This window comes from Pleurodeles waltl, chromosome 3_1 (assembly GCF_031143425.1).
Source record: "Pleurodeles waltl isolate 20211129_DDA chromosome 3_1, aPleWal1.hap1.20221129, whole genome shotgun sequence".
Lineage (NCBI taxonomy): Eukaryota > Metazoa > Chordata > Amphibia > Caudata > Salamandridae > Pleurodeles > Pleurodeles waltl.
Window position 1 is genome coordinate 1,034,190,891 of NC_090440.1, and position 20,356 is coordinate 1,034,211,246.

Sequence of the window (20,356 nt, forward strand, 5' to 3'; positions counted from 1 at the left end):
AAAATCACATCCCATTGGGGTATGATGAATAGTGATGGAGGAAGCATGTGGGTATGACTCTTAAGGAACCTACTAAAAATAGGAGGCTTACACAAGGAGGCATGGCCAGATAATCTCAGCAAAACAGGGATAACAGACAAATAACCTTTGAGGGTGCCAAAAGCAGAGCTTTGCTAGGTCAAAGAAAGTATAAACAAGATGACCTCGCAAAAAGGGGCAATGAGCGGGTCAACAGGCTTGTCTGTGTACCATGCCACAAATTTCTTCCAATGACAGGCGTAAACCGTTCTGGTGGCGGGACACCTGGCTACCAAGATAACATTACATACTTTGGGAGGAAGGTCAAAAGCTGTCAAGTGCCACCGCTCAACCTCCATGCAAAAGGCAGAGACTGTACAGGTTTGGGTGGGGAACCCTCCCCTGCTGCTGCGACAGAAGATCCTCCCAAAGCGGCAGTCTGATTGGAGGATCAATGGCCATGCTCAACAGCTAAGGATACCAGACTCTTCGTGCCCAGTCCGGAGCCACAAGGATTACTTGGGCCCGGTTGTTCTTGATCTTCTTCAGAACTCTTGACAGAAGTGGTATGGGAAGACTGGCGTACAGGAGGTCTGAACTCCACACGCAACGAAAAGTATCGCCAAGTGAGTGACCCCTTGGAAACTCCAACAAGCAAAACTGCTGACATTGTGCATTCTCTGTGGAGGCAAACAGATCTAACCAAGGCTCCCCACTGCTTAAAGAGACCTTGTGCCACCACTGGATGAAAACGCTATTCATGATCAACCAGTCATTTTCAGCTGAGTTTGTCCACTCTGGTAAGAGCCTGACTTCTGTTGAAATGCGCTGATGTTCCAGCCATGTCCAGAGCCTCCTGACAATGGGTCCACGACCCCACTTCACCCTGCTTGTTGCAATACCACATGGCGGGGGTGTTATCCGTGAAGACCTGCACTACTTTCTCTTTAAGAGAGGGAAGGAATGCTTTCAATGCCAGTCTGTAAGGAAATGCCTCCTTGGCATGGTTACCCCCTGACTTTTTGCCTTTGCTGATGCCAAGTTATGATTTGAAAGTGTGCTGAGGCCTGCTAACCAGGCCCCAGCACCAGTGTTCTTTCCCTAACCTGGACCTTTGTTTCCACAATTTGCACACCCTGGCATCCAGGTAAGTCCCTTGTAACTGGTACCCCTGGTACCAAGGGCCCTGATGTCAGGGAAGGTCTCTAAGGGCTGCAGCATATCTTATGCCACCCTGGGGACCCCTCACTCAGCGCAGACACACTGCTTGCCAGCTTGTGTGTGCTAGTGGGGATAAAAAGACTAAGTCGACATGGCACTCCCCTCAGGGTGCCATGCCAACCTCACACTGCCTACAGGTAAGTCACCCCTCTAGCAGGCCTTACAGCCCTAAGGCAGGGTGCACTATACCTTAGGTGAGGGCATAAGTGCATGAGTACTATGCCCCTACAGTGTCAAAGCAAAACCTTAGACATTGTAAGTGCAGGGTAGCCATAAGAGTATATGGTCTGGGAGTCTGTCATGCACTAACTCCACAGCACCATAATGGCTACACTGAAAACTGTGAAGTTTGGTATCAAACTTCTCAGCACAATAAATGCACACTTATGCCAGTGTACATTTTATTGTAACATACACCCCAGAGGGCACCTTAGAGGTGCCCCCTGAAACCTTAACCGACTACCCGTGTAGGCTGACTGGTTTTAGCAGCCTGCCACACACCAGACATGTTGCTGGCCACATGTAGAGAGTGCCTTTGTCACTCTGTGGCTAGTAACAAAGCCTGTACTGGGTTGAGGTGCTTCACACCTCCCCCTGCAGGAACTGTAACACCTGGCGGTGAGCCTCAAAGGCTCACCCCCTTTGTTACAGCACCCCAGGGCACTCCAGCTAGTGGAGTTGCCCGCCCCCTCCGGCCACGGCCCCACTTTTGGCGGCAAGGCCGGAGGAGATAATGAGAAAAACAAGGAGGAGTCACTGGCCAGTCAGGACAGCCCCTAAGGTGTCCTGAGCTGAGGTGACTCTGACTTTTAGAAATCCTCCATCTTGCAGATGGAGGATTCCCCCAATAGGGATAGGAATGTGCCCCCCTCCCCTCAGGGAGGAGGCACAAAGAGGGTGTAGCCACCCTCAGGGCTAGCAGCCATTGGCAACTAACCCCCCAGACCTTAACACACCCCTAAATTCAGTATTTAGGGGCTCCCCAGAACCTAGGAACTCAGATTCCTGCAACCTAAGAAGAAGAGGACTGCTGAACTGAAAAACCTGCAGAGAAGACGGAGACACCAACTGCTTTGGCCCCAGCTCTACCGGCCTGTCTCCCCACTTCTAAAGACACTGCTCCAGCGACACGTTCCCAGGGTCCAACAACCTCTGAAGCCTCAGAGGATTACCCTGCATCTAGAAGGACCAAGAACTCCAGAGGACAGCGGCTCTGTTCCACAAAGACTGCAACTCTGCAACAAAGAAGCAACTTTGAAACAACACACGTTTCCAGCCGGAAGCGTGAGACTTTGAACTCTGCACCCGACGCCACCGGCTTGACTTGTGGAGAACAAACACCACAGGGAGGACTCCCCGGCGACTACGAGACCGTGAGTAGCCAGAGTTGACCCCCCCCTGAGCCCCCACAGCGACGCCTGCAGAGGGAATCCCGAGGCTCCCCCTGACCGCGACTGGCTGCTTCAAAGACCCGACGCCTGGTAAAGACTCTGCACCCGCAGCCCCCAGGACCTGAAGGATCCGATCTCCAGTGCAGGAGCGACCCCCAGGTGGCCCTCTCCCTTGCCCAGGTGGTGGCTACCCCGAGGAGCCCTCCCCTTGCCTGCCTGCATCGCTGAAGAGACCACTTGGTCTCCCATTGATTTCTATTGCGAACCCGACGCTTGTTTGTACACTGCACCCGGCCGCCCCCGTGCCGCTGAGGGTGTACTTTCTGTGCTGACTTGTGTCCCCCCGGTGCCCTACAACACCCCCCTGGTCTGCCCTCCGAAGACGCAGGTACTTATCTGCTGGCAGACTGGAACCGGGGCACCCCCTTCTCCATTGAAGCCTATGCGTTTTGGGCACCACTTTGACCTCTGCACCTGACTGGCCCTGAGCTGCTGGTGTGGTAACTTTGGGGTTGCTCTGAACCCCCAACGGTGGGCTACCTTGGACCCAAACATGAACCCCGTAGGTGGTTTACTTATCTGCAAAAACTAACAAACACTTACCTCCCCCAGGAACTGTTGAAATGGCACTGTCTAGTTTTAAAATAGCTATATCAATCAATCAATCAATCAATCAATCACATTTATAAAGCGCGCTACTCACCCATAAGGGTCTCAAGGCGCTGGGGGGGAGGGGGTCAGTGTTCGAAGAGCCAGGTCTTGAGCTGCCTTCTGAAGGGGAGGTGTTCGGGTATGGCGCGAAGGTGACTGGGCAGGGAGTTCCAGGTCTTCGCTGCCAGAAAAGAGAAGGATTTTCCTCCGGCGGTGGTTTTGCGGATGCGGGGAACGGCTGCCAAGGCCTGACCGGTGGAGCGCAGAGTGCGCGGAGGGGTGTAGAAGGAGACGCGGGAGTTGATGAGTTTGGGTCCGAGGTTGTAGAGGGCTTTGTGTGCGTGGGTGAGGAGTCTGAAGGTGATCCTCTTGTTGACCGGGAGCCAGTGGAGTTTTCTCAGGTGTCCGGAGATGTGGTGGTGGCGAGGTATGTCCAGGATGAGTCGTGCTGCGGCGTTCTGGATCCGTTGAAGTTTTCTCTGCAGCTTGGTGGTGATGCCGGCGTACAGAGTGTTCCCGTAGTCCAGGCGGCTGGTGACGAGGGCGTGGGTGACGGTCTTCCTGGTGTCGATGGGGATCCAGCGGAAGATCTTGCGGAGCATGCGGAGGGTGTTGAAGCACGCTGAGGTCACCGAGTTGACCTGTCTGGTCATCGAGAGGGAGGAGTCCAGGATGAAGCCGAGGTTGCGTGCGTGGTTGGTCGGTTGGGGAGTGCTGCCTAGGGCGGGGGGCCACCAGGATTCGTCCCATGCGGAGGGGGTAGGGCCGAGGATGAGGACCTCCGTTTTATCTGTGTTCAGTTTCAGTCGGCTGTCTGTCATCCAGGTCGCTACTTCCTTCATGCCGTCGTGCAGTCTGGTCCTTGCTGATGTGGGGTTGTTGGTGAGGGATAAGATGAGCTGGGTGTCGTCGGCGTAGGATATGATGTCGAGTCCGTGTTTGCGTGCGATGTTTGCCAGGGGGGTCATGTAGACGTTGAATAGGGTGGGGCTGAGGGAGGATCCTTGGGGTACGCCGCAGATGATCTCCGTGGCTGCGGATCTGAAGGGGAGGAGGCGGACTCTCTGGGTCCTTCCGGAGAGGAAGGAGATGACCCATTCCAGGGCCTTGCCTCTGATGCCGGCGCTGCAGAGGCGGTCTATCAGGGTGCGGTGGCAGACCGTGTCGAAGGCTGCAGAGAGATCCAGGAGAATGAGGGCCACGGTTTCACCCTTGTCGGTCAGGGCTCGGATGTCGTCCGTGGCTGCGATGAGGGCGGTTTCGGTGCTGTGGTTGGCCCTGAATCCGAACTGAGTGGAGTCGAGGGAGTCGGAGGTTTCCAGGGCGGCGGTGAGTTGAGCGTTGACGATTTTCTCAATCACTTTGGCGGGGAACGGTAGGAGGGAGATAGGCCGGAAGTTTTTGAGTTTGGTGGGGTCTGCTGTAGGTTTCTTTAAGAGGGCGTTGAGTTCTGCGTGTTTCCAGCTTTCAGGGAAGGTAGCAGTGGTGAGGGAGGCGTTGATGACGTCTCGGAGGTGGGGTGCGATGATGTTGTCGGCCTTGTTGTAAATGTGGTGAGGACAGGGGTCGGAGGGTGATCCCGAGTGGATCGAGTTCATGACGCGGGTGGTTTCCTCGGTGGTGGTAGGGTTCCAGGCGAGGATGGTGGAGATGTCGTTTGCGGCTTCCGGGGGCGGGTTCATGTTGGTGGTCGTGAAGCTGTTGTAGATGTCGGCAATCTTACGGTGGAAGAAGGTCGCGAGGGAGTCGCAGAGGTCCTGTGAGGGAGGGATGGGGTTGGTTTCTGCGTCCGGGTTGGAGAGCTCTTTGACGATGCCAAATAGTTCCTTGCTGTTGTGGGCGTTGTTGTCAAGTCTGTTCTGGTAGGCTGTTTTTCGTGCGGTGCGGAGGCGTTGGTGGTGTTGGCGGGTGGTGTCCTTGAGAGCTGTCAGGTTTTCCTCTGTTGGGTTGAGGCGCCATGTCTTCTCGCGGAGGCGGCATTCTTTCTTGGAGTTTTTGAGTTCGGTGGTGAACCAGGAGTTTTTCTTGTGGTTGTTGGTGTTGGTTTGGGTCTTCAGAGGGGCCAGGAGGTTGGCGCAGTCGGAGATCCAGTTGGTGAGGTTGTTGGCGGCCTCGTTGGGGTTGCTGGTGCTGGTGGGTTGGTTCAGGGAGAGCGTTGCTGCGAGTTGTTCTGTGGTGATTCGGTTCCAGTATCTTTTTGGTGGTTGCCGGGTGTGGTGATGCACAGTGGTTTTCTTGAAGCTGAAGTGGACGCAGCTGTGGTCCGACCATGTGAGTTCGGTGGTGTGGCTGAAGGTGATGTGTTTGCTTGAGGAGAAGATGGGGTCGAGCGTGTGTCCGGCGTAGTGGGTGGGGGTGTTGACCAGTTGTTTCAGTCCCAGGTTGGCGAGGTTGTCTAGAACGGCGGTGGTGTTGTTGTCGGTGTGGTTCTCCAGGTGAAAGTTGAGGTCTCCTAGGAGGATGTAGTCGGTGGATGAGAGTGCGTGGGGGTTGACGAAGTCTGCGATGTCTTCGCTGAACTTGGTGCGGGGTCCTGGTGGTCTGTACATGAGGGTTCCTCTTAGGGTTGTCTTGGGGTCGATGTGGATCGCGAAGTGGAGGTGTTCGGCGTCGGGAAGTGAGTTGTCGGTGTGGGTCGAGATGCTGATGGAGCTTTTGTGTGCGATGGCGATGCCTCCTCCGGTGCGGTTGAAGCGGTCTCTCCGGATGATTTTGTAGCCGTCGGGGATGGCTATGGCAATGTCGGGTGCCGAGGAGGGGTTCATCCAGGTCTCGGTGAGGAAGGCGATGTCTGGGTTCGTTGAGTTGATGAGGTTCCACAGTTCGATGGCGTGCCTGTGGACGGAGCGGGTGTTGACCAGGATGCATTCGAGGTTGCTTCCGGGGGCGTCGTTCTTGGTGGTGGCGGTGTGGGTCCGTAGGCAGGTGAAGCGGCAGTTGCTGCAGGTGAAGGGTCCGTGGGTACGTTTGGGGGTGGCGCGGTAGCAGCCCGGCGCGCGGCCGGGGTTGAGGTTGGCGAGGGTGGCGGAGTCATAGGTCAAGCGGGGGGCGCGGGGGCCAAGGGTTCGGGCACTAGGCGCGGTCCAGGCGCGGACGGGCGCAGACGGGCTTGCATTAGGCGCGCCTTCGGCGCGCCAGCGGCGCGTCCGCTGCGCGGCCTCGCACCGGCCGCCATTTAAGGGGTAGGTGGGGAGGCGGGGTCAGCTGGGAGGCGGGAGGTGGGCGGGCAGGGGAGCTGGAAGCGGCAAAAAAGAGCGGCAAAAAAGAGCGGCAAAAAAGAGCGGCAAAAAACGGCGGGAAAAGCGCGGTAGGAGCGGCGGGAAAAGCGGCAAGACGGCGAAAAGGGAACAAGAGCCTACTAAAATCTACTAAAAAGGAGGGGCTGAGAGGGGAGGACGGCGCACGGCACTCGGGGGCACACGCACGGGATACAAGGAGAGAAAAGGGGAATTTCAGTCACTCGGGGGCACACGCATGGGATACAAGGAGAGAAAAGGGATTTCAGTCAGCACCAGCACAAGCTCAAGCACTCGGGGTACACGGGCACGAAGGGGGGAGCACACTCACAGGAGAGGAAGGCAGTCAGGGACTGGAGGCGCTGCGTGAGCAGGGGAGCGACCTACCCGAGGGTCAGTGGTCGCTACCTCTGCCTCGCAGCGGCCGCCATTTAAGGGGTAGGTGGGGAGGCGGGGTCAGCTGGGAGGCGGGAGGTGGGCGGGCAGGGGAGCTGGAAGCGGCAAAAAAGAGCGGCAAAAAAGAGCGGCAAAAAACGGCGGGAAAAGCGCGGTAGGAGCGGCGGGAAAAGCGGCAAGACGGCGAAAAGGGAACAAGAGCCTACTAAAATCTACTAAAAAGGAGGGGCTGAGAGGGGAGGACGGCGCACGGCACTCGGGGGCACACGCACGGGATACAAGGAGAGAAAAGGGGAATTTCAGTCACTCGGGGGCACACGCATGGGATACAAGGAGAGAAAAGGGATTTCAGTCAGCACCAGCACAAGCTCAAGCACTCGGGGTACACGGGCACGAAGGGGGGAGCACACTCACAGGAGAGGAAGGCAGTCAGGGACTGGAGGCGCTGCGTGAGCAGGGGAGCGACCTACCCGAGGGTCATTTATGTGAAAACTGTATATGCTATTTTGCTAATTCAAAGTTCCTAAATTTCCTACATGAAATACCTTTCATTTGAAGTATTACTTGTAAATCTTGAACCTGTGGTTCTTAAAATAAACTAAGAAAATATATTTTTCAATACAAAAACCTATTGGCCTGGAATTGTCTCCAAGTGTGTGTTCCTCATTTATTGCCTGTGTGTGTACAACAAATGCTTAACACTACCCTCTGATAAGCCTAGTGCTCGACCACACTACCACAAAATAGAGCATTAGAATTATCTCTCTTTGCCACTATCTTACCTCTAAGGGGAACCCTTGGACTCTGTGCATGTTATTTCTTACTTTGAAATAGTACATACAGAGCCAACTTCCTACACAGTCTGATCGCCTTGAGTTCCAAAAGACGGATTTGGAGTCTGGAACTCCACTGGAAACCAGGAGCCTCTGATCTCCACCACCCCCATGTGGCCAACCCATCCCAGGAGTGATGCATCTGTCACTACTGTCAGATCTCATTGGGGAAGGAAGAGGGATCTGCCCCTGAAACAATTGCAGTTTGTAAGCCACTACTGAAGATCTTGAGCAGTTCCCTCCGAGATCTGGACCATATCGGAGAGATTCCCCTGATGCTGCACCCACTGGAGCTTCAGGTCCCACTGAAGAGCCCGTTTATGCCATCTGGCATGTGTCACCAGCAGGATGCAGTCATTCTCAGAGAAATGTACAATAGAGGCTGAAATATCAGTGTCACAGCCTGAACATCTTACACTCGCTGCTCGGAGGATAAGCCCGAAACTGCACTGTGTCCAGAAAAGCTACAATTAAAGGGAGGGGGAGGGAGTCAGGTGTGACTTTGGCACTTGTGCAACAGTGTCCCATTAAGTATGGGTGCAATGGCCCAAAAGGCATGCGGACCACAATGGCCCAAAAGGCAAACGGACCACAATGCAAGGCTGGAGGAAGAAAACGTCTTCCTGAGTTGGTCGAGTCTCTTGGATTACCTATCCAGGGGTGCAGAAGGAAATGCGTCCGGAGACGTGGACGCTTGTATAACCAAGCTCTTAGGGGCTAGGTGTTGCTTCAGGAACAGTGGGTATTTTGGAGTGGGTCTATGGTAATGGGCGATGGTCCTGTTCACAGGAGCCCTCTGTGCTGGGCTTGGACCAGGTCCCCAGCAGGACATCAGTAAGGGTTTCATTAAGGGACAAAAGGGATTCAGAAGAGGAAGCCCCAGGCACGCTTGCAGTTATAACGACACAGCATAGAGGACTTACCAAGGTCTTTTGGACTCCATTTCTCGCATTAAAACTTTTGGTGTCCATTATTTTGTGACATACGAATAAGAAACTTCCCTACAAATCTATTTGGGATACAGCAGCTCCCATTCTAAGTCTCTTCTAATTGGATACTCTACCTATTCGTCTACAGTCTAGCCTTGAAAAAGTCACTGTGTGACGAAAACACGTGTTGGATGTGTTTGATTGAATGTACTCAATAACTTGCAACTACTGATTCAAATAAACATCTTTCTGGAAGACGAAGAAGAGTACTGTACTAACGGATCTGACATACCGAAGCTCACCTTTTTATTTCACTACTACACATGCTTTTTGTGTGTGCTGTGGTCCCATTTGTTTATTGGACATTGTGTATACCTGTATACACTTCTTTGTGCCTATGGGTAGTAGATAGATAGCTTTGTTCGGCAAAATAATACCATCAAAGCAGGTAAAAAGACATAAATACATCGTATTGAAAAAAGTATTAAGATAAGTGGATAAAAATGACAACATAAAACAATACATCAAGCACCTCAACCCTTGTTTAAAATACATAAATTGTGTTTAAAAGAAAATAATCAAATGCATAAAAATAAGAATAAATAAGTACAATCCGCGGCACATAAAACTCATTTAAATCTCGGCACCAAAGATTAGCTTCAGCTACTATTACCAGCTCATGGCGAAGTGGGGTTAAATTGGGTGACATACTCCTGACTTCTTTGTGCCTATGGGTAGTAAGGCACTGGACCACTTGCACCGCTTGTGAACTAATATATTATATGTACTAGATTGGACATCACTGGGAGGTGCAGTAGCTTATGCCATTACTACCTAGATTATTGGGTACAATGGATCTAGATTGATGCCTGGGGGACATTCTAAAGTAAGGATTCTGCAACTAGAATTCCCTATCAGATATATAGTACAGGAGTGCAACATTAACATCTAAAGTATGTAAAGCTCTCTCGGCAACTGTATCGGGTCAGCACCAGTCCCAACAAGGAAAAACTGGATTAGGGACCAACCCAAATTTAAAATTGTAATATCTATTGAACAATAAGGGCTAAAACCTTGGTTTTAATGGCTCCAGAATCTGGACTACTGGACACAGGAAACAGGACAACCCTATTACAGGGGTCTATAACATAACCTGTATTTTTAGGGCTCAGCTTTATCCCAAAAGAGATCTCTTGCCACTAATAAAAGACAAAATGCATTTGTTTCCCAAATCAATGGTACCAACTGTTTTGCCCTTGGTAGAATGAATGGAGTGTGAGCCCATCAGGTTTTGAGCCCTTGATCCTGGGGTGCAAATGTAACAGATGCATCAGTCCATTAAATCCCAAGAAGACAAACAGGGGACGGTACATTAACAAGTATGGAGCAGGTCAGGACACTGCAAGCGCATCACAATTGAAGGCAGTAAAGAATCTCTGCAGCTCCATGACAACGGCATAAACTAGAACGGTTTCTATGACTCAGACAAACTCAGCAGCAAGGATCTTCTGGCTTCCATTGGTCAGAACTCTTATCGATGTTCAATGAGTGGGGTGCTTGAAAAAGTCACCTCAGCAGTCAAGGGCAATTCGCTCTTCACAATGAGCACCTCAGATTCCCTTCTTCTTATCAGTCCAGCAGCAAAAACATCAAAGATTCCCCAGTAATTCAAAGCTTATCCAGAGCCTTATTGGCAGGTAAAAACCTGCAAAGCTTTGTGTCCGGTAAATGTATACTCTACATTGGTGTGCAGGTTCTCTTCTATATCCAAACAAACTATGAGTTACTGGCTCAAGTGTGACAATACTTATCCCACTTTGGTTGACCAGGTTTCCTTTTTTTGCCTATGCTTTCAAAATCTACCTTTGTTCAAAAATGTCTCTAGTTTTGACGAACGGCATCTAATGCTTTTGAACCTGCTTTTGCAGGCTTTCGTACAGGTAGCAATCCCAGTTCAGGCCTATCTGAACACAAAGGTCAAAATGCATATTGAACTCAAACTAGTGAAGCCACAAAGCTTGCATTAATTGACACCAGCCAGAAATACAGGAGTAAGGAGCACCAGAAGGATCAGGGGATACAATGCGTTTTGCCAATCTCAGTGAAATCCTATACCTGACAATGGAAAGGATGAGGAGTCCTCCACCCCCTCACCAAGTGTCAATCTTGTGCTTTCTTACATAGTGCCCCAATGGACGCCCTAAATGTATTAGGAATATCCACTGACTTCAATTAAGGAGTTTTTAGAATTGTACCGCCATTCGCACTCTGATACTGGGATAAGATGTTTTCATGTGCCACATATAATAGCAGATTCTTCATGCATAATGTAAATAAGTTATGTAGTTATTTACTTGGGAGAGCAACACACCATAATCCTGCAGCGGTTACAAAGTTTATCCACAGGAATAAAACTATGATTTTGCATGGATTGCACAAAACCATACAGGAGTCCAGTAAAACCATAGAGTGACTTGTCTTACCTTTTTGATCAAAAAATGTAACGATCGCTGAATTTTCCTCAGGTATAGGTTGCACCTCTGCGACCGGTCCGCCACCATGCTTAGTGCTTTCAAAGTAGATACTGAGGAACTCTGTGCACACATCGGATGGTAGATCTTCGACCATGATACTCTTTGTGCATTCAAGGAGTCGTACAGTGATGTTGTGATTCTTTATCCTGGTACTCTGGATGCACTTTTGTATAAAGTCCATCACATCTATCAAAGTAAATAAAATTACATTGTTACAATATTGTTTTTCCCTTTTCCAATGTCTAAAAAAGTATAAGGCAGGCAGGTATCAGTAGCCTTTGCTATGATAGGTTACTTTAGCCATTTACCTACATTTCACTTTTTTAATTAGGTCAAGATTTACAATTATAATAACTGAAAACAGCTCTAACAACAAAGAAAAAGTCCTTCATTGCAAGAAGATGAAGTAGTCCCCTAACATAGATAGCAAACCTGTGGAAGACACATTAGTTCAATGAAATGCTATAGGCTAAAAGATACCACAGACTAAACGAATTCCACATTCTTAAAGTAGATAATTAATGTCCTTAATCCCTATTTTAGCTTCTCTATACATCAACTCATGTTTTTAACCTGGGAGTTAGTGCAAAAGAGTGCCTTTTGATTTTAGTTTCAATTATAAACTCATGTCTAATCACTGCATTAGCATATGGATTTATGGAGAGCGAAAGAGCACAGAACTGCTTTGACAAACCACATCAAAATTAATTTAATTGCTTGTACACCAAAGGAATTATATACAAACAAGCAGGTACTTGCCATCCTATTTAAATTCTCTGTTCAAGCCTACACCTAGACTTTTTGAATAAATAAGAAAACAGCTCACAATTCAGGAACTTGTCCACCAAAACTCAAAACGTGTTTGAATCTGGGCAACTGCTTATCATATCATATCCTTATAATGCCATGGAGTCCTTCTGTTTCATATATCTGTTTAGGGCTGTCCATTATGGCCATCAGAACCTAATCTGCTTCTTAACAAAGTTCCATTTTCCCTCTCCAGAGAACATAATGTGGAAATAGCAAGCATACAATTAAACACAGTTAGCAAACTTACCTTCACTGGCTCGTAAAGTAACAACAGCTACGTTCTGTTCAGGAATCATTTCCAATTTGAAGTCCTTTTCATCCAAGCCACCGGTGTTTTCCACCAGCATGGTCAACATTTCAAGATTCATGGTGTCTGGGACGTTCTCCAGCACAACAGATGATGATGATGATGATGAAGATGATGATGATGATGATGAAGAAGTGGTAGCAGGGGTTGGAGGCTGCTCATTGATAACACTAGGTCCTTGACAAGGCTGCACCTGAAGCAAGATGTTGTGTACAGTATGACCACGACTCAAAACTTTTCTGGCATCTGAATAAAGGCCATAAAAAAATGTTTAAAAAAATCAGAGGTTATGTAAAACACAGGCACTGCATGGAAATTGTTGATTCATAATCAGACAAATTATTGACAGGGTCCAGAGCCTCACAGGGCCTGGCGCAAAAGTGTAGTCATCTTATCAAATTTATGGGACCCGTCTTTTCTTTTTCCAGGCTTCATAGAAAAGGTCCTTGAAAATGGAGAACATGTTGGTTGCATGTATAAGAAACAGTTTGCAAAACGTATACATCTCAAGTAGATTTTACATCAGAAAGCTCAAGAATTTGTGGCATCGACTAAAATAAGAAATGTTTGCCAAACAACATAGCAACAGAAAGTGACTTGATTTTCACTGGTTTCTCACTCCTGGTTCCTCAATTTACAGTGTTAGCACCACTGGCACATGTTATTAATATAACGTGACCTGAAGGTTATAATAGGAGTCCTGTCTTTATCTTTGTATATATGTGTCAGATTATGCAATGATAAGCTATGCATATGCTTGCAGTGGTTCAGAAAGTCCCATCTTCAATCCACCTCTCATGTACAAACGTTGGACACCCAGGGAGATTGTAGAGGACGATTTAAAGTAATAACATGGACTAATATTCAGTGTGTTAGAAATACAGATTTGGGTGGAGTAGAGTTAAAAATAAGCAACTGGGAACTAATATTTACAAAAAAGAAATTAAGCTCAGCATGGCGGCAACTGTCCAGCATCATGTCTGCAGCCGCCACCCTGCATACACATGTAAACAGCTGCCTACTGCACCCACCAATGACCATATAAAGTCCAGCACCAATCAAAAGAAAACACACAGACTAAAACAATGAGCCGCACAAGAGTAATCAGAATAACTCCATTCCGGTATTGTAATAAAGCACGTATTTGAGTCCCAGTATATATTTCTCGCTTGCCTCGCCTCTGTCAAGGAAAACATCTCATGGATGGTCGTTAGCCTAGTATATTTATTTGACAGGGGCTATAAACATGTGTTCTTATTGTCTCAAGCTGGTTGTTATCATATTGTACAGGATAATGTGTGCATAAATATGCAGTAGTTAGCATTTTCACTTTGTTAAATGAACATCCTCTCTTCCATATAGTCCTAATGCACGATCATGCTAGTGCCACTCTAATCATGCTCGCTCTTTTTGAGCGTTATCCTTGTTTGCAGATTAAAACATATAACCATGCATTCAAATAACTTTATTTCGGTTTGTTGAACCATATAAGTACAGAATAAAATCAAAAAGCACAATTTAGTGCCATCAATTTAGAATTAATCAAATTTGTTCCATTGCATGCAATTAATTCAGAACATATCAAAAACATCAACAGTCCTGCTAGGACCGTAACCAGGGTAACAAAACCTGAGAAAAATAGCCTAGCTAGTAGGCCTATAGCTGGGTGCAGAGTTAAGATATTTTGACAGGATATGATATTGTTTAAATGCATAAACATTTACTACATAACATTTAACCACTCAAATGACTGAGAAAATCTTGTTCATGAGGCCGATATTTAATACCCAGTTCTGCACAATGGCTGTGAGATCTTGGCTTTAAGCTATTACCAGGGAACTGAATGTTCTCACAATACGTGTTCTTTTAAGGTTTTCTCTTCCTTCCAGCCAACTCCCACCAAATTACTAGATTCTGTTTTTATAAAAGTAGGATGCCATTTTTACCGTTGTGTCTGTTTGATTTAGAGATCTGTGATTTTACTGCCTGCCCAGCCCAATGAAACATTTTGAGTGGCCACTGACAAATTAATTTTGTCAAAGTGTCTCTCTTTGTATCAAACAGTGCTTTTTGGATTTTGAAGCAAGTTCAAGATAGCGTGTCTGGATGGAGCAGTGGATCTTAAACCATCTCCTAAGGAATCCCTCCTGGAAACTGCTGTTCTTCAGCTAACAATAGCTGCCTTTTCTTTGACTTATGTACACTTTAAAAAAAATAGAAATTTTTTCTACTATCTGGTGAATACTCTACGATACAGGTAATCACCCAAAAAGAGGTTTCCTGTAACGCTATCAATTTGCACTCTAGATTGTGCTACATTTAAGGTGACCTACATTACGTAAGTAACGCGGATGGACTCTCGTTCTGTTGCAAGCTAAGGTACTCTATTAATAAATCACAATGTTTCTTTCAGTCTCAACAGGGTAAAAAGAGATTGCTTGTTGGGTCATTATCTAAGGGATACCGTGTTTGGATTTACAGTTTCAATTATCTCCCCTTACCTCTTTCCAGCTTCACAATGGCAGTGAAACTACTGCACCCACACATAGCCTTCAAGGACTTTAGAACAATACTGGGGTGTACCACCACCACAATGGGCCATCAGCAGAGAGGGTGAGAGATTTATTTCTAAACAGACGTGCACAACGTGTGTTTCTACTCACACTCCGCAACCCTAAAAAGAATCCCTTGGAACATAATGTCCTCCTTTTTCAAGAACTCACGACACTGAGCACAACACCAACAACTACTCCTAAACAAATTCTAGCAAAGGTTAATAACATTTCAAGTGATAACAGTCATACAATTTCCAAGTTTCCTTATTAAAATGTATATTTAAATTAAGGCAAGTAAAAACCCTAGCAAAAGCATCTATTTGTACCACTCAATTCAGTAAAGACCGTAAGAAACGTTTGCACCTTTAAAAAGATATGTTTATCTACATATGAACCCAAATGTGGCAGTGCACTATACCCTATTCATATCCAAATGCTAAAACAGTATTTTAAAAAACGTTTTTTTTTACCTTTCCCAACCATAGGAAAATAATACATATAGGGCCTGATTACAACTTTGGAAGAGGTGTTAATCAGTCCCAAATGTGACGGATATACCACCAGCCGTATTACGAGTTCCATAGGACATAATGGACTCGTAATACGGCTGGTGGTATATCCGTCACTTTACCGTCACTTCTAGGACGGATTAACACCTCCTACAAAGTTGTAATCAGGCCCATAGACCCTTAGCCACAGCCATATACAAAATATAAAGTCTTTCCTTTTACGATAATGTTTTCCACGCGCGTACAGCCATTTAATGAGTAAGGGTCCGAGCCTAAAGTGCAGGAGGAATCTAAACAAACAACTTTACTGTTTACCAATAGAATCACTCCTTAACTTAAAATTAGCCTGCATAGCACAGAAGATCCAGAACTCAGGACCACCCACTCAAGTTAAGGGCAAACTACACATCATCGAAGGAGAATGGGTATATACAGTGTGCATCACAGTTGGTTCTTGTCTTGTTCCCACTCGGCCCAGCTGCTGTGTCAGGGTTTCTACTCTAGGTTTCAGCAGACCAGGAAACAGTAGAGAGTCTTCACTTTGAAGCTAATTGATCACATTATGTATGTGATGTGGTGTGATGTGGTGTGACGAGCAAACTGTAGAAGCTCTCCAGAAGGAGCTAGTAAATTTCTGCCAGACACAGTGAGAGTTATGCAGGGAAGAGTCTCTTAAGCCGTTCCCAGGAAATAAAAGCGAACGGCCGCAGTGGAAGTTCTCCAAAGTAGAGGAGTGATAAATTCAAATTCTCAAAGCATGATCCGAATAAGTCCATGTTTGAAGGGCAGCTAGGTTTACCTGCTGTAACTAGTCATGTCAGAAACTTTCTAAGGGGCCCAGGATAACAACTGTTGAAGGTTGAAGTAGGGTGGGGAGAGGATGAGCACCTGTTTCTGACTTCAAAAAACAAGTTTCACTAGGAAGGAGACGACACAGCAGAGACAATATCTGGCCGTATCCAACGGTACTAGCTGCCTCATCAGTAGTAAACAGAAGAGGCTTCCTTTGAAATCAACAAATAAATGTTGTGGTAAGAATGAGGGGTTCTGGGAAAAAAAGTGGAACCTGGGGAATAAAGGTCCTTTCTGTCACCGCTTCATAGTACCCTGGCTGAAACATTGTGAGAAGAGAACTGCTGACTTTGGATTCACAGTAAACAGCATGCGGGTTCATGCATGCGTGTGTGTATTTATCTGTCAGTTACAGCGAGGGTTCGGCAAGGGAACTATGGTACCAGAGAAGACTAATCTAGCAAAGCCAATCAACAGCCTGAATGGGCACAGGACAGCTGTTTCATTTGTTTTTTTTTAAGCTTTACTGGTGACCACAGACCTGTGTTCTAAAGGATCAGTTCAATAAGTCATTGTGACAGACTGAATTTGAAATGTCAGACTTATATCGCTTTCTGGCATTCTGTAGCAGCTCCATTACATATCAGAAATACTTGTGACGACTACCTAGAATTGTTCATCCAGGTGTAATTTCATCCCCGAGACCTGATGAAATTATAAACTTGATCATGCACATCTGATGTCTCCTTTTCCAGGGACCTTTGGTACAATGCAGTCACATGATGATGTACGGACATAATTGGACATTCCAGGGAATGAGATGTAGTCAGTTATCACCCCAGTAAGACTATCAAGAAAAGTACTTATTCATGCAAATCCGTCCCATATTTAAAAAAGTACTCATGTTAGACAGACCTGATATTCACCCTTGAACTGCCATTATGTGTTCCACAGTACTCTAACTGTGCTAAGCTCCTCGAATCCTTTTAATTGTGTTTCCTGTTTTCAATCCCCGTTTTCATCAGTCACCTCCATTACTCAGTTTGCTCACGCCTTCCATCCTCCATTGTTTTCGCATCATTTTCAGTGTTTCTGGCTCAACTGATTTAAATACTAAAATAGCCATCTTTTGGTCATCGCTGCAGCAGAAGGCATCGGAGAACCAAACAACTAAGCAGCCTAATTTTCAGGCATTTCCATGCACATCAAAGATTTTTATTGTGTGCAAATCCTGCTGGGTAGGTCTACTCCATATTTATTGTTTCCTCCAGAAACTGGAGGACTTTCAATCCAGTTCCAACTCTAAACGAGGCCGCACTTTCAAAACGAACATTATTATTATATCTATAGTTAGAGTGGTATTCTGAGCATAGCCCAAATATACAGGCTCATACTGGACAAACGCTCAGGAGCATTTCTACTTCTCTCTGTGCAGAGGAGAAACAAAGATCAGTTAGTGGCAGCTGGTAGATTCATTATGCGAAATCTAAACTAACTAACACAAGGATAAGGTATGTCACAGCAAACCAGACCAGGGCAGTCACCCATCTGGCTGCGATCTTTATTATCAACTTCAGTTGCATGGAGTCTTTAAGAAGCATTATGTCAAAGCCAGAGCACCACATTTTACAGGTATCTGAGCCAAGTCCTTCTGCTCTACTGTGATAATAAAAATATCAAGAAACGCCTCTGCTTCAGAGTTACCTGACAGCTTGTCTTTGACTTTAAATATCATGTATTTACTCAACCCTTCCTTTTATTGCATTTCTCGAAAGAATAAAAATAATTCCAGGAATGATGATAAAGGGAATGTAGCTGTGTTTGTCATACAATTCCGAATGTGTGTACATTTTCCTGGGAAATGTAGGCTGCACGATTAATAAAACAGATCACAAAATTGTGGCAGAATCAATGTTTATGGAGCACTGTTCGTTTGACGACAGGGATAAAACTCAGAACTGTACATACTTTTTAAAAGCTGGATATTTTCTAAATCTGTACCACCTTTGTAATCAACAGGTCCAAGACAAATATTCCCTGCCTTGACTGGCCAGCGACTAAAGCATCATATTTTTATAATTTATTTCAAAATCTGATAATTTCCTTCTATCTCCCTCAGTCAAGGACAGATCCCTGACAAGACTTGATCTGCCATCTGTTCCTCCAGAGCATGGGATAAACAGACATGTAAGGTGTTTCCATGAGCTCTAGGGGCTCACATGTGATAAATCTAGGCGCAGTGCATTTAGGAAACTTGGAAAGCAACTCCAAGTCGAATGCCAGGTTGGGTTACCTATGTTTAGGTTGCAGGTACCACTACTGGGTTTTATGGAAATATATAGCACAATCAGATATTTTTTTTATGATGTACACGCCCTAAGGTTTATGTTGCTGGGTGTCCGACCACACTTATCCCGATTGGCTGGCAGGGACACTGCACCAAACAATACATTTGTCAGATTTTCAGCACTATTCCCCAAAACATGGAAGTTTCCTCCTGTCTTCCTCAAACAAAGACAACTACCCACCAAAGCTTGCCCTAAATCTGTATTCTCCTGGATCTTCTGACTGTGAGGTTATTCAACCCGTCTGGGTTTATCATGGATTAGAGCAGGGCTCCACACAATACACCTCGAAATGTGTGATGTCTACAGTATTTGGGCCCTGTGTTGTCCAGAACCAAAGTAAACCCTACCAATCCCAGGTATGATGTCATCCAGAATCAAAGTGAACCTACTAATCCGAGGCATGAGTGAAAACTAGAGACAGAGGAAGCTACTGTGACGTGGCTTGCATGACTCCCTGCATGTTTCATTACACACAATCACCTGACAAATCTTAGTTTGGCTGATAAAATCATATAAAGCTTCTGGCAAATGGCAAAATTCCTACCATCCAAGTTTTCCACACTTCTCCCAATATAAACAGTAACACACATGTATGAATGGGCCTGTTGCACAGGCCAGAAATAGTTCAAAATTCAGAGTATGTGAAGACAATATTGATGCCATCTTTACTACACATTGTCACAGATTTTGTTTTGTTCCCGTCAATGATGATAATCTGACCTACACACAAGATAATTTTTTATTTATATATAGTAGGAAGTTGGCTCTGTATATACTATTTCAAAGTAAGAAATAGTGTGCACAGAGTCCAAGGGTTCCCCTTAGAGGTAAGGTAGTGGCAAAATTAGACAATTCTAATGCTCTATTTTGTGTTAGTGTGGTCGAGCAGTAGGCTCATCAGAGGGTAGTGTTAAGCATTTGTTGTACACACACAGGCAATAAATGCGGAACACACACTTGAAGACTTACTCCAGGCCAATAGGTTTTTATATAGAAAAACATATTTTCTTAGTTTATTTTTAGAACCACAAGTTCAAGATTTGAAGTAAATACATAAAATGCAAGGTACTCCACACAGGTAAGTTAGGAACTTTGAATTAGAGCAATATTATATACAGTCTTTGTTAAAATGGCAATAAGCTATTTTAAAAGTGGACAGTTAGTGCAAAAATCAACAGCTCCTGTGGGAGGTAAGTAATGGTTAGATTGTGAGGTAAGTAAAACACTTACAAGTCTCAGTTCCTGGGCATAGGCAGCCCACCGTTGGGGGTTCATGGCAACCCTAAAGTTACCACACCAGCACCTCAGGGCCGGTCAGGTGCAGAGGTCAAAGAGGTGCCCAAAACACATAGGCAACTATGGAGAACAGGGGTGCTCCGGTTCCAGTCTACCAGCAAGTAAGTACTCGCGTCCTCTGGGGGCAGACCAGGGGGGTAATGTAGAGCACTGGGGGGGACACAAGTTGGCACACAAAACACACCCTCAGCGGCACAGGGGCGGCTGGGTGCAGTGTGCAAAGCAGGCATCGGGTTTTAGATAGGAAACAATGGAGGGACCCGGGGGTCACTCTAGTGGTGCAGGCAGGCACGGGGGGCTTCTCGGGACAGCCACCACCTGGGCTAGGCAGAGGGTCGCCTGGGGGTCACTCTTGCACTGAGGTTCGGTTCCTTCAGGTCCTGGGGGCTGCGGGTGCAGTGCTTGGTCCAGGTGTCAGGTCCCTTGTTACAGGCAGTCGCGGTCAGGGGAAGCCTCTGGATTCTCTCTGCAGGCGTCACTGTGGAGGTCCAGAGGGGTTGTCGAGGGCTACTCATGGGGTCACAGTCACC

The 20,356-nt window shown here is 46.7% G+C and overlaps 1 protein-coding gene across 2 annotated transcripts in view; it reads right to left on the reverse strand.

The window, feature by feature from the left end:
* Positions 1 to 20,356, reverse strand: part of LOC138284950 (protein mono-ADP-ribosyltransferase PARP14-like) — a 1,156,311-nt gene that overhangs the window by 890,356 nt on the left and 245,599 nt on the right. For both annotated transcript variants that reach the window (XM_069224299.1, XM_069224298.1), the window contains exons 5-6: positions 12,267 to 12,572; positions 11,159 to 11,395 (exon numbers count right to left, since the gene is read on the reverse strand). In XM_069224299.1, the coding sequence (XP_069080400.1) occupies positions 11,159 to 11,395; positions 12,267 to 12,572 (543 nt within the window). The remainder of the gene's footprint in view (positions 1 to 11,158; positions 11,396 to 12,266; positions 12,573 to 20,356) is intronic.